At 34.8% G+C, this 15,743-nt stretch overlaps 1 protein-coding gene across 1 annotated transcript in view; it reads right to left on the reverse strand.

Annotated features, from left to right (window-relative positions):
* Positions 1 to 2,291: 2,291 nt before the first annotated feature.
* Positions 2,292 to 15,743, reverse strand: part of LOC118620747 (triadin-like) — a 43,574-nt gene continuing 30,122 nt past the window's right edge. Inside the window, exons 11-13 of the mRNA XM_036247757.1 lie at positions 9,029 to 9,067; positions 7,198 to 7,236; positions 2,292 to 4,502 (exon numbers count right to left, since the gene is read on the reverse strand). Coding sequence (XP_036103650.1) covers positions 4,363 to 4,502; positions 7,198 to 7,236; positions 9,029 to 9,067 — 218 coding nt within the window. The 3' untranslated portion in view covers positions 2,292 to 4,362. The remainder of the gene's footprint in view (positions 4,503 to 7,197; positions 7,237 to 9,028; positions 9,068 to 15,743) is intronic.

Below are 15,743 nucleotides of genomic sequence, written 5' to 3' on the forward strand. Positions count from 1 at the left end.
AAATGACACAGATTGTTTTTGTTACAGGCCATGTTCTCATGTTTGTGTTTGGCTCAAACAGGTCTGACTTCCATTTGCTGCTTTGACTTATGCCACTTAGCAACATTAGGTCTTCAGTGCATGGCACAGTGGGATCATTTAATAACAAAACCAGAAGGGAATTTGAAAGATCTTAACAATAACATCACCTTACAAGGTAATTTCCCATAATTTTTCTCACCAAAATGAACTTTTGCCACAGAAACATTTATTTTCATTTAGAGATAAAGAGCCAAGAACAGACTCCCTCTAAATGACCAGGGCTACATACTCCTAGAATTAGAGTCTGACCTTTGGTTTGAGGGACCCTAGTCCACTGAGCTTACCGCCACAGCATACTTGTCCTGAAAACACATTTGAAAACACCTTGCAACTCTACTTAGAGGTATGAAGTATAAGCCTGACCTTTATATTAAGTTATTTGGGAGAGCTTTGGCTGTGGTAGGGAAAAAAAGTAATATGATTTGATGCAAGCAGTTAGTTCTCACTACAAGTTCAACACAGATTATAGACATAGGAATTGACAGTCTTGCAGAGGGCATGTGGCTGGAGCTTAACGTGGCTGTGTAGGAAACCAAAACTTTCTTTCTTTGCTATTACTATTTTACTAACGTGTGCTTCTTTCTGGAATTGCATGCCTCTTAAATAATAATATACACTAATTCTCTTCATTATTTACTCTGAGCTTTCCTTTAAAGTCTAAATGTGCTTTTGTAAGCATCTGTTCTTCTAACTTATTTTATTAACCCATGTCTTTGGATGTGTTGTGATTAAGTTAGAGGTGTTGTGTGTTTTCTTTGTATTTGGACAAATATTTGGGGTCTTTCAGTGACTTAATGGCATTAGTTACAGTTGAATAATATGAAAAAATAAAGCTATTTAATTTTGTATACAAAGAAAAGTATCTGTAGCATGTTTTATGGACCTAAAGGATTAATGAGAGGAAAGGTCCAGGGTAGCAGCATTGTCCTGAAAGGAGTACAACAAAGAGTCAGAGGGTCAGTTCCTAGAATGTTGTGCTGACTTTCTACGTGTTCATGAGCTTGCAAACTACAGAGGGAAGCTTATGATGGTGGAGACATCACATGCAGTTGCAGGGGGTAGGGAATATACAGATTAGAAAACAGATTTGAGTTCTCAATCTAGATTTGTTACTAACTAGGAATTTGACTCTGGGCATGTCACCTAACCTCTCTGAGATTCATGTTTTATCTCTAAAAGCAAGTGAATATAGCTCACTCTTAAGGCCCTTTTTAGCTCTCAAGAAACAAACAAATAAATAAAACAAACAAATAAATAAAATCAAGTCTTTTCACATAGGGTTACATTTCTGACACTGATTGTAATTCAAAAAATTACAAAATTCAAAAAATTCAAAATTTCGAGATGCTGGATAAATTAGCCAAAGTATGTAATAACACACAGAGAGTATAATTTTAAGGGCATTTGAGAGCTAGCAGACAAATGTTCTAGGCCTGGCTTTGATGCAATTGGCGACTTTGACAAATTTATGCATTTCTCTGGGGATTAGGTTCATTTTCTGTAAATGCAGTTGAGCTAGAGGTCCCTGAATTTTCTATTGGCAATAATATTCCTTGTTTTCTTGCCTTTTTTCCTAATGAAATAACTCAAGGACAATCTAAGTCCTTAGATATATAATCTCAGTTTCCAAGACATTTCTATGAAGAGTTTTAACAAGGATATACCAGAATGAATCAGTATACAGATGCTCTTCAAGGTCATTGTTTCAAAAAAAGCTTTACCCTATTTGAATAATTTATCAGACTTTATAAAAACTAAACATAAATAAAAACTTTAGGTAGTTATTTATTTTCTACAGACCTTCATCTATTAAGAGGAGGTGAAGTGTGGGGGAGGGGGAGGGTCTGTCTATGCAGCTCATATCACTTGGACGAAATGGAGAACTAACAGAATTATTAAGTGCTTATATATCGTGACCTATATGACATGAATTATGGGATGGCTATTGAAAGCAAAGAGTTTTGTCCAACCATTTATCTTTTTCTTTTAAAATGTAAAGCACAAACTTGAAAGAACCAGAAATACTTTATTTGGTGGAACCATACAAACAGATGAGAGTTTAGTTAATATTTTTCAAGTGCTATCATCATTGTAAATTTAAGCAGATAAACATTAACAATTATTGTTAACAATTAATCATGATTGGTTTGCTTAAATTCTAAATATAATAAGTTATCATATTTTACTTTTTATCAAATAATGAAAAAAAATTCATAATGAAAGTGAAACAATAATATAATGTAGAAAAGCACTCAGAGAAAAAACATCCAAAAATATTATTTTAGAAATTAATGTTGATGTCATATTCATAATAAGATATTTTGTCAGTGTTCATAGTACATCTGTGTATCAGGTTGATGGTCTTGAAATTCCTATTTTACACATAAGAAAACAAGCATGGTGTGTTTGGTAAAATTTCCAAGGCCACACATTGTATCAGGTTAATACTGGTAATATAAATTGTCTCTAATATTTTTCTTATACACTCTAGTGCCTATTACAATACAATGCTCTAGAAAGAGTAAGTGCTCAATAAATAATCATTTAATATGAGAATTTATGAATAAATCATTCTGTTCTATACAATTAAAAAAACAATTATATTTCCTCTCTATTTCTTTTACTCACTAAATTGTAAAAGCTGTAGGGGCAGTTGAGCAATAAACTCTATCCACTGCCCTACCACCAACTTCCATTGCTACATGAAGGAGTTTTGAGGCTGTACCATGTGGTCAGTCCTGACAGGACACATTTCCAGGCCCCCATTAAGGAGTGTCATCAATCTTGGTTCATTGTAATGTTAGCTTTTGTGGTGTGAGCTAGGTCTACCAGCATGTGGCTAAGACCAACTTCTTTCACAAAAGTCACTGAAAATCCATTATTAATAATGATCATGTTACTCATACCCTAGCCTAATGATATTTTAGTAAGACAGTGTTCCACATCTTGGAATTAAAGAACTTAGTTTGTTGCAGTCCTTGAAAATAAATCACTTGGCTAGTATTGGCTCTGGCTACCTCGCCATAAGGTAAGTATAACGCTAAAAAACACAACAAAAAAAACTCAATTTATTTCCTGAGTTAATTTGCCATAAGTTGAGTTGCAACTGTAAACATGAAAAGATCACAGTAGCATAACGTTTAGAGTTACTAGAAAAATGTGATAAAGATCACAAGTATTTATGTCACTGGGAGACAAAAGATGGAAAAGCCACAATAGTCATTCCCAATGATGCATTGTCAAGTAAGTTAAAGATTGTCATGCATTTCATTGGCACTGATAACAAGCCATCTCATGATGTACTTCTTTTAAAAATGAATTCCTTCCACTTTGATGACATTCATATTTTTCCTTTTTGAGAAAGAAGAGCGATTTAACTCCACAGAAGGATCCTATTAGTGCAATGAAAATACTTTTGCATCTGTCACTCAGATTTAGTGATTGATCTAAAACTTCACCCAGGTGATGTTATCATCAGGGCACAGTCTGGAGAAATCTGAAAATTCTATGTCTCATTTGCTTATATTTTACACCAATAATTCACCAGGCCTGCCTAATTGGATGGTGCATTTCCACTAGAGTGAATGTCCTAATTGTAATTCTCCTCATTACAATTCAGGTACATCTTAGAGATAAGATTCATCTAACATTTCTATTCCTTCTTGTCATGTCTCAAGTTCAGAGATATTCTGAGCTCTAAAACAACATCACAAGGAACTTCAGCACTCTTTGGTGCAACCCAGTCTTAAAGCATAGCCACAACTAAACTAAAAATAGACATAAATAAAATTAAACTATTAAACATCAACTTATTGGTAAATTGAGTTCAGATACTTACATGATGCAAAAGAGTAGCTTTTATATAAGTTCCTGTACTCTTTAAACTTAAGCATAGTCTCTGTTTTCTTTTAAAAGTACCTATCTAATTGAAGTCAGGAATTTTATTTTGTAATTGTGTCAATTGCATTTAAAAGATAATTATTAAGTAAACATTAACTGATTTGTCCACAACTCTACAGTAAGTGAAAATAGAAAAATATAAGCACCCACGCCAACAACAAACACAAATAACAGATTCTTGGGCATCAGACCTTCCAACATGTCTGCTTATTATTCAATCCCTTCACCCACATTTTTCTTTTTTCTACACCAGGCAGAATAGTAAAATATTTCAAAGAAATTCCTCAAATTCCTTTATTTCAATTGCAGGTGCCACTGTGGACAAATGAAAGATTCTATTCTCAAAGTCTTCAAGCATTTTTAATGGCGGCACATGTGCGTCTATTGTCCTTGTTGCTTCTGTCCTGGAGGACCTGGTGGGCCAGAGCTCTCTCCAGGGCGCTGTGCAGGAGTGACAGGAAACTGAAATCCATAGCCGTTGTAACCATTCAAGTACACACACTGGAAGAAACTGATGGGGCCTAAGGAACAGAGCATGATGACTAGTTAAAACAAGCAGAACAAAGTGGAGCACAGCAAAGCGGGATCCTACAATGTAGACATGCCTTTGGCAGCCGGACAGCTTCGGTAATGACTGACAGCTTGCTACACCTCTTCGTGTTTTGGATTCCTCATGTGTAAAATCGAGACATCAACAAAAACCTCAAATAAATGTGGAAATTAATAAGTAAATACCCACGAAGCTGTTACTAAAGAGATAATAATGGATAATAAAAATGGCCTAGCATAAAAAGTCCAAGTGCTCACTCTATAGAAATCTCATGATGTGTACCGCAGCCAGGACAACTGTTTCATAGGCTTCATAGCACGAGTTGATCAATTTGTGAAGTAACCAACATTGTATTTTAATTTTTTCAAGTGTTTTAATAATACCACAGAGAGCCTTGTGGTTCCTAAACTTTTGAGGGTTTCCACTTGCCCTTACTCTGGAGGCAAGCCCTCATGTGAGATGCTGTCATTGCTCATTGAAGCAATGCCTCCAGGTAGTGCTCTGTTGTCAGAGCAGAAAGCAACACAGGAAAGGAGTTCAAGCCCAGTGAGGCGGTGTGCACAGTGGCTACAGGCAGGAGCTCTGGGCTCCCTGGCAGCAGCTTGTTCAGAGATGGCAAGGTTAGCCCCTCTTCACAGTCAAGCACATCTACTGACTCTTCAGTATTTTCCATCATGTCAGTTTGAATTCTGTCACCCAACCACAGCCATTTTGCAGATAGCCAGGAAAGAGAATGACAAGTGAAGCTAGTTGTATGGGGAATATGAGAAAGCTGGCCAAATAAAGGAAATAAAGAATAAACAAAAGCCTGGGTAGAAGGAGACTGGGGTAGCAGCAGTAGTAATTATTCTGATTACCCTGGGTGGCAACTGATTTCAGTTCCTGGGTTTTCAATAATGAAAATAGTCTGGAGAAATCATAAAAGGAAAAAAAAATTCTTTCTACTTCATCTCATGCAGAATTTTTTGCCATTTTGGTGTAGTACCAAACAGATGCAATATCACAACTTGCCCCCACCCACAAGGTTGTAGCGGTTTGGGGGATAGGCTGCCAAGAGGAATAACAGTAAAGCTAGGACTGTATAAAGGAGGAAGGGGAACACCATTACCAAAAAAAGAAGTGTCCATCAAAGACAGCCTACCTTCCAGATGAAACTTACCAGAAGTAGCTTCTGTTCTGACCCATTTATTTAATTAGTGTTGAATAGGCTATCAATAAGAGCATCGCTATAGGTGTAAATTTTAGAACTTAAATAAAAGTGCATGAATATCAGACTATAGGACTACTTCATAGTAAGTTGAAAATAGGAAATATTGTTTTGCTATAGTAAGTCTGCCAATTGAATTAAATGTCAGACGTTTTTACTAAAAATATTGAATTGTTTATTTATTTTTAATTAAACTTTTTTTTTTTGAGATCATTGTAGGGTCATGTACAATTATAAGAGATAATGCAGAAGGATCCCATGTATCCTTCATTCAGTTTCCCCCAATGATAATATCCTTGCAAAATTATAGTGCAATATTCCAACCAGGAAATTAACATTGATACCATCTACCTATCTTATTGAATTATGTTTTAATATTTATTTATAAGACAAGAGATTTTAAGTATTTATATGATATAACCACAAATTGTTACCAGTATGTAAACAATTTGGAAAATGTTTCTGTATAAATCAGAAACATGCCCAGACTGACTTTATAGATTTTATAACAATGTCTAAATGTATTGTTATGATTGCTTGTTTCCTTGTATTTCTTGCATCCTGATAATTTGAGGGAGTATAATGAGTCTCTCTAATATCTAAATGGAGTTTGGGAAACAGTAGGCACTTAGTATTTGTTCAATGAATCACATACTAACACAGAGTAAGAGGCATTTGCTAAGGTAGAGGGCATTTTTATCATTTCCTGCAGAAATACATTTAGGAAGCATTGTAGAACCCAGAGAACATTGTCATCATTTCCTCAGATAAATGTCTGTTCTTTACTTTAAAAGCATTATGTAAAACAAACTTGTTATACCTATTTTTAAAATTGCTTCTTTTATTCTGTTCAGCAACAATTTTAATGCATATCTGAACCCAAAATTGATATTCAGATGGTATTGCTTTGCTATCTGAAGAAAAGTGTCTAATTTGGAAGTAGTGGAATAATGAAAATCATGGGCATTGAATTTTGTAGCTGCATGTGAACATTAATTGCATTCTAAAATCAACAATCCCAAAAATGGAATATTAAGAGTCTACCATATATCTAGAAAAATAAAGAAGAACTTTCAATCAATGACCTACACCTACATTTTTTTCTTTTTGATATTAAAAAGTTTAGCATATCACTTCAGCTGTCTTATTATAAAGCAAACAGTGACACATCTAAGCACAGATTCAGCTGCAGTGCTCAGGATCACAGCTGTGTGGAATGGTTTGCGATAAACGCCACTTCAGTCATGGCTTTGTAATTCTTCCAAATACGTGTCTCTTGCCTGCCACGAAAGTGATGGACATCTCTTGGAAATATAAATGACCTGCTTTAATGTTATCCTTCATGTCTGCTGAAAATCTTTTTATTCTGATACTGGTCTTCAGAGGGTTTACTTTCAATTTATATGTACTGTCTTCACTATAGATCCACTTAACAGTTTTAATCTAATTATAAACTTACTTTTTTGCTTCTGTGTGGAAGACACATCTTCAGCTTCTTCTAGTGGATACAAAATAAGAAAGTAAATAACTTTTACATTTACAGCTGTTATACAACAAGTAGGTAAGGGACTGAAAGTGTCTGTACAGGTGTGAAAGAAACAGGAACTCCTTGCCCTCTTTATAATATACTCTAGGTTCTTATTCAGATTCTGTTCAATCTTTCACTATAAAATTTAATAGGAGCCAATGAAAATTAAAGAATGTAGCATGCTACAGGCAATTGTTCAAATAGGAAACTTCCTGATGTGTTGGATATTGGTGGGTGAAGGCTAGCAGACACACATTTCTTCCTTAACAAAGAACTTTCATGCTCAGTTGTAGTATGGTAAGGGTAGAATCTGGTTATAAGATGACCACTGTAGTAAAAATAATTCTAATTTTGGGAAAGCTATAGTCTTTAGTGATCATCCTCTCCATGAGAGAATAGCAGTAGATCCCTTCCTTTAGTTACCTGACACGGGGACTTTTTTTTTTTTTTTTTGCAGTTGTGATATGCACCATGTGTTTATCTAGAGATGGATAATTTGAAGCTAGTCATGTGAACCTCTTTGTTCTGGTCAGAAGTTCTTAACTGGTCTCCATAGATGGGCTTTGGAGGGTGGGGTTGCTGTAAAACTCTGAAATGTTTAAATGTTAAGATGTGAGTACATGCATGTATGTGTGTGTGTTTCATCCAAAGTTCGGTTTTAGATTTTATCAAATTCTAAATGGATTCGAGAACCTTCCTTCTCAAGGTGTGGTCCATGTAGCAGTAGACCCACCATTATTAGGAAATTGATATAAATGTATTTCTTAGGTACTAACTCAGACTTATTTTATTTTAACAAGATTGTCAGGGGATTCGTGTATAAAATAGTCTGAGAAACAATGGTTCAGAAGTCAAAAACATACTAAGAGTTGTGCTTAATAATTCATTTGTTTAAAAAATCTAAAAATTCAGTATTTAAAATGTATTTTAAGAAAAGTATAACTCATTTTTCAGAAGACTTGGGTACCAATTTCTTTTATCTGTTCTCAAAGCACTATTTTCTACACTGTTAATTAATTCTGGGCACTGCCACAGAACCTACATTTTCATGCTAAGAACAACTCTTAGGAAAATTCTTATTGTCCACAGGCAAGTTTAGAAATAGAATAGCAACTATTTGTTATATAATAAGCCAAACTAAGAAGCCAGAAAACTCTTCAGAGAAAAAATGCATTAAATTAGTTGAAACCCTTGCAATAAAGATTAAGGAATTCAGTCCTAGGAAGACTGACTCAAGATCATTTATCTGGTTACAGCAGATTTTTCTGAGGTTTGAGGTCCTTTCTTCCTTTCTTCCTCCCTTCCTTCCTTCATTTTTTCCTTCCTTCCCTTTTCCCTTTATGCTATTGCTGCTATTATAGGTAAGTTATCTTAATTTTTAAAAATAAAAGTATGTCAAACTCATATTTGAATAATTATGTGCTCCTCCTGCTGTCAAATAACATCTTCTTAATCCTTGGTGATATGATAATTTTCAAATATTGCCAATAAATGAACATTATTTCATCTAATAACCACTTGTAGTAATTATTAGTTACTTGTAATAGTTACTTGTAAATAAATCAGTGTCTAACTGGTAACATCAACACATGAAGACACACACACACAATGGAAAAATGTGTTTGTTTAATAAACACATCTACCGTATAAACATTGCAGGAAAAGGTAAGGGCTAGGCTAAGAATAGTTCAATGAAATAGGCAGTTGAAATATTACCATCTTGAGAAAAAATTCATAAGTGAACTTAAGATAATAAAGTCACCTTTAGCTTTCTTTGAAGCTGGAACATCTTCAACATCTTCTAGAGAGTAAAAAGCAAAACAAACAAAAAAAAATACAGTTTACTTTCAAGATTTCTCAAGGAAAAATTATTATAATTCATAGGTTTTAAGAGTCACAGGGTCTCTTAATTTATAAACTCAGCATCTAGTGTTTCTACCAATAAGAGCCTCTAAAGCAGTGGTTCTAACCTTCCTAATGCCCCGACCCTTTAATACAGTTCCTCATGCTGTACGTGGGTGTATCTGCATGAGGGCGGACCTGCCTGGAGATGGATAGAGGAGCGGTGTCTTGGTTCCTCAGACCATTGGAAATATGTGTTTTCCAATGGTCTTAGGTGACCCTTGTCAAAGGGTCTTTGGATCCCCAAAGGGTTTGCGACCCACAACTTGAGAACCGCTGCTCTGGAGAAATAAGGCAACTTCTCCGACGTAGAGAGCGTGGGGAGGAACTGAGTGCCGTGATGCCAGGACTCGGTCTGCAGGCTGCAGAATCTGGCTGAGGCAAGGAAGCCCGCAGTGACCTTCCCAACTGCGCCGCTCCTCCTCTGACTCCTAAATCTCTTTTCAAATCCACCATCACTTTTGGAATTCAAAGAATTTTAGGTAAATGGATTCTCAAACTCAATATAGGTCAAGAGGAGAACATCTGTTCACATATTTTATTAACAGACTGACTTTTGGTAATTGTAAAGGCAACGAAAAGTCATTAAATGTTGAATTAAAGCTTAAGTATATAAAACATGACTTTTAAGATGCATTATTTATATTGATTGATTTTTGTGCATTCTGCTTAAAAGTACATAGTAGAATAAGGTGGAAACAACTTTGTCAGAGATAATTCTAACACAATATAATTAGATGATCTTTACATTTTCATATCCACTTTTAGTACTTGTAATAATCTGACAGATGGTCAGTTTTGTATTATTTATTTATGTTTTGCACACCAGCAGTTCACGAATAAATAGAAAAGGTAAAATGTCAGTATGCAAATTTTCTCAAATAAGAAAGAAAGGTGACCTTTAGGAAGAGATGGTAATATGTAAAGGAAAAAAATGAGAAGTAGAAATCTAATTACTAGTCTTTATCTTCACAGTAAATTATTAAAGTTTTAACCTGATACATTTTCTTAAACATTTAAATAAATTCTTAACTTAGTTAAACACTGGAATTGCACCTGTATTTAAAGAATGATGTGAAAGTTTAGATAAATCAAATAACAATATTTAATTGTGTAATAAATATCTGGTAATGTCTATGGAAGATGTTTACAAAATTAAAATATCTTTAATAAATGGTGTTGGGAAAATTGGACAACTCCATGCAAAAAAATGAAACTAGACCATCAATTTACACCATACACAAGAATTAACTCAAAATGGATAAAAGACTTAAATGTGACTCATGAAACCATAAAAATCCTATTAGAAACTGTAAGCAACAAAATTTCAGACATCATACACAGAATTTTCACTCATACATCACCTAAGGCAACAGAAACAAAGGAGAAAATGAGTACATGGGACTAAATCAAACTCAAAAATTTCTGCACAGCAAAAGAAACAATCATCAAAATGGAAAGGCAACCCACTGTATGGGAGAGCATAATTGCCAATGATAGGGGTTAATTGTCAGATAAGGGGTTAATTTCCAATATATAGAGTGCTCATACAACTCAACAAAAGGAAGACAAAGAATCCAATTAAAAAATGGGCAGAGGAACTAAATAGACAACTCTCCAAACAGGACATACAAATGACTAAGAGACATATGAAGAAATGCTCAGCATCACTAATCATCAGAGAGATGCAAATTAAAACAACAATGAGATATCACCTCACACCTGTCAGAATGGCCGCCATCAACAAAGTATTAAACCAGAAGTGTTTGCAAGGGTTTGGAGAAAAGGGGACTCTAGTACACTGCTGGTGGGAATGCAGATTGGTACAACCACTATGGAAAACAATATGGTGTTACCTCAGAAAATTAAAAATTGAACCTGCATTTGACCCAGTGATCCCACTTCTAGGAATATACCCTAAGAAGCCTGAAACACCAATCAGAAAGAATATATGTACCCCCATGTTTGTAGCAGCACTATTTACAATAGCTAAAATCTGGAAACAGCCCAAATGTCCATCAATAGACAAATTGATAAAAAAGTAGTGGTACATTTACACAATGGAGTACTATGCAGCTGTAAGAAAGAAAGATCTCTTTTCCTTTGAGATACATGAAGGGACCTGAAAAGTATTACCCTAAGCAAAAGAAGCCAAACAGAGGAAGACAACTATCATACCATCTCACTTATCTGTGGAATTAATGAACATAACAGTCTGAGGAATGAGGTAGTCCCAGAGACGTGGAAATGGGGTACAGACTGACAATCCTCAGAAGAGGGAGTGGTGGGGAGAGATAAACCACAGAACTTATATGCAGAGAGAGTGCATATATGCATGAACAATGGACATGGACAACAAAGCTGGGGACAGGGTGGGGAGGGAGGCGGAGGGGGGAATCAGTGGGAGAAAAAGAAGAAACATCTATAACAAAAATAAATTAATTAAAAAATAATGCAAGGTCCTTGTACAAAAGGAATATACATTTTATTTTGTAGATTATAGCACACTTAAAACTAAGACACCTATTCTCTGGATCTGTTACCTCTTAGGAAATAAATATGGGTAGAACAAAAACCTTAGATTATTCTCTTCCTCAAATTCTAGTTTTAGAGTCAATGTGAAAATTATCTTGAAATTTTCCTATAATTTGTTCATTTAAGAAACAGTTACTTTTCAGCTATAATAGTTACAATGATCTGTTTTTCTATGCCATGTACCCTTTAGCTATTTTACATATGTTTTTACTGACGTCTCACAATAAATTTATAAGATAGGTAGAATAATCTCTATTACAAGAAAACATTGAGGTTAAGAGAATTTAAAAATAATTTCTATTCAAGCAACAAAGTATTTTTGTTTGTTTGTTTGTTTGTTTTGGGTACATGCCCCTAGCAGGAACGGAACCCGGGACTCTCTGTTCCACAGGCCGATGCTCTAACCGCTGAGTCAAACCAGCCAAGGTTAAGCAACACATTTTTAAAAGTGCTAGAAGATAGGAAGCTAATTTTCCTCAACTTCTAGACTCTTGTGGTTTACCTAAACTATTCTATTTCTATGAGCAAAGTGCCTTGAAAAAAAAAACAAAAAGAAACATAATGTTACCTGAACGCAATTGGCAGTCAGGTAGAGAAAATGGACATGTACTCAAACAGATGTAAGATACTATGAACCTCATGGTACTATGTCACAGTTGTCAAAATAAATAGATGTTTTCAAGGGTAGAATGGTCACTTTCTTCTATGGAGATCAAAAAAGGTTTTTTTGAAATCTATACCATTGGCAATGAACTCTGAAGTTTCATTTACTCAGAGGTGGGAAGAATATTTCAGCAAAAGAGAATGACAAGACCAAAGTTTTGAATGCAGGAATGTTAAGAACATAAAATTTACATTGGGTTGAAACCTGTGATAGGTATGGAAAATGATTATAGAAAAAATATATGTTTAAAATGTAGTTTAAGCCTGAATCATTGAGGCTCTAGACTCCCAGGTTAAGAAATGTAGAGTTTATTCTAAATTTGCCTCGAATAAATATTGAACATTTATTATATAAGTGGTCGGATCAATTCGAAATATTGGAAAAGTTTATCAGTAGAAATGAAAAGGAAGAATGAGAGATATTATTGAGAAGGTAAGTTGGGCTTCAGAACAATTTGGGGTCTTCTCTACAAGGAGATAACAGTAAGTTTGGATGAGTCCACTGAGGAAGAGGGCAGACAGGTAGGAAAGAGAGCTGAGACTGGAAGAACTCAGCTTCTGGGAAAGAGGCAGCAGAATCCCAATACTGAAAATAACACCAAAAACGTCGGATATTATGAGAGCCAAGTGATGAAAACATTTCAAAAAGTGTGGGAGACCAGCAATGTTGAATGCATCCAACTGGTTGAGAACAGAGAGGTGAGAAAGGTTATTAAGCTTTGTACTTTAGAGCTCTGGGCTGAGTCTGAAGTACCTCTGTAAGGAAAGTGTCAGGGTACAATATTCCGTTTGCTTCAAGTTAAAGCCTGAAGAGGTGGTGAAGGACCGGTGGGAGACTTCTTTCAGAACTGTGATAATAAGTGAAAGCAGAACAAAAGCATAATAGCTTCAGGAAGCAAAAGGAATAGGAAACATTTTACAAGAGAAAGTAGTATGAAGATAATTGTAGGCAAAAGGAAGAGGATTTCTTAGAGTAAGAGCTGAAGATACATAATTGAGGAGCAAAGAACAGGGGTTGCAAGAAGTAATGGAGTCAAGGAAATCATGATTTTTGGAGAAACAGTGCTTCTTCATCTGAGAATGGTAAGATAGTGGTAGGTAAAATGATGGGAAAGATAAAAAGAATCGCAATTTAGAGAGAAGGGACATTTTAAATAATCCACATTGATGCATAGATTGTTAATTTAATTTATTTTTTTCTTGATAAGATAAAATTTTCTGTGTTGTGCCCAGACTGCTCTGCATATTCTTAGCAAACATGATAAATAAATAAAAACTTTCTAAATAATCCATGTGTGCACCAGAAGGTACTATATGTGTATTTCCATTAGCAGTCTATTTGGATTTGTGCAGTTTCAAGAAATACTCATAGGTAAACATCTGGAGTCCTTCTGCACAGACACAAAGGTAACAGCACAGATTTTGTATTCTTTGTCACTCCTCTTTCTTTGCCTAATTCCCCACATCACTTTGTCTTCGCAGAAATACCAACAACTCCAAATTATTTTCTCAATTGATTTGCTGGGTTATGTGTAAATAGTATGATGAGATATTACAGTCTAAGAATTTACATGGTTTTTTTTCCAAGACATTCAAAGGATCCACAGTAGTTCAAAGCATCAGTGACAGCCAGTATTTTTACTCTTAGATATGAAAATGTTCTATGCATACTAGTATTTAAAATAATCATTAGTTTTAAAAGAAAATTAACTGATACACTGAGCAATATCCACAGAATTCTTGAAATTGACTCAAGAAATAATAAAGTACACAGAGACGGTTCACATTGGAATTTTGCACTCAGGGAAGCCAATGGTATTCAATAAACATGTGCTATCCTTTTTGAGTGTCTTTCCTGTTGCTGTGAGGATAAGACACAACTGTCTTCAGGGCAGTGTCAGAGCAACTTAACATCACCAATAAATGAATGAGGACACACTGCTGGTATCCAACGACTAGTAATGAGCAGTGACAAACGTTCTACCAAATGTGCCTTCTATACGGACTTTCTCTGGGGTCTAGCAAAAGGAGTAATCACAGAGGCTAGCCTGGCAGCTGGTACTCATTTAACAGATTTCAGCCTAAAGTAACTGCTTTATTTATTTTTACTCCTATAACAAAATGTTCATGAATTTAATCACCCAAATAGTGGGGCTGTTTTAAATCCACCCCATAATAAATGAGATGTTTTTCTTATTATGATTTTACCTCATGGCTTTATACATTTTGACACAAAAGCTTTAATGAGCAAAATGTGTCCTTAACTAGGGAAGTAATCCAGTCTTTTGCCATAATAATCACCATCAGCATCATTATCATCCTCATCCTCATGGGTACCAATTAATAACCACTAATTATGCACCTATAATTAATTATGCACCTTATTTTATCTTGCTTGATATTCCCCAAATTTCTTCTTATTATAATGCATATTGAAAAAATAAGGCCACTAAGCACAGAGATGTTAAATAATGTTCCAAAGTTTAAGCAGCTTACAAGTCGTAGTTGGAACCCAATCCACCTGAAGGCAGTGTCCCTGACAAACACTGCCCCATAACATATTTTTTATTTCTATCATGAATTTGGTGCTAATTTGTTTTTAATAAAAACAACACTGATGTTAGTATTCATCAACATTCTATTTCAGAAAGTGACTGCCACTATAATATTTCATTCCAGCAAGGAACTTACAACAGAACAAATCAAAATAAATCAGCCATATTTCAAAAGCAATCATTATATATCCTGAAGTAACATTTAATTAATATGCTACAAAAAGGCATATTTTCCTTGTTCAAATAATTGTGCATTTATGTATTAACTGAGAATGGTTTTGTTCTAAAGAAGATTAAACTAAGGATTCTATAATGAAAGATTGCTAAAGTTTTAATAACAAATTTAAGTTGATACAATTGCCTGGAAATAGCACATCAGATAGGTTACTTTTTAATTTTAAAAAGTAAGGCATGAAACTTGGTTAAAACAAGACTTGTGGGTAACATTAAAACAACAACTCTTGGACACATAAACTTCTGATAATATGATAGGCAACAACTAAATCTACAATCCCCCTCTTCTGCTCTAAGAGGGGGAAAAGTCCTCCTGACACATGAAAGAAAAGTCTCCCTGTTGCCAAGTGCTTATATTAAAACTGGAATTCATACACTAAGTGTGTAAGGCGCAAAGTTGGGGTGCAGACATTTCCTGTTATGTCAGGGTTGGAGGGATGAAAATAAAACTGTCCCAGGAGATTTTGAGAAAAGAACAACATAATATTTAAATCTCCTCCAAATATCCCATTAAACAGAGAACAAAACTCATAAATAATATAAGAAAATGAAATGAAGTCTAAAATACATGTGAATTGGGAAAAAGAG

The sequence above is a fragment of the Molossus molossus genome, unplaced genomic scaffold, assembly GCF_014108415.1.
Source record: "Molossus molossus isolate mMolMol1 unplaced genomic scaffold, mMolMol1.p scaffold_m16_p_8, whole genome shotgun sequence".
NCBI classification, from domain to species: Eukaryota; Metazoa; Chordata; class Mammalia; order Chiroptera; family Molossidae; genus Molossus; species Molossus molossus.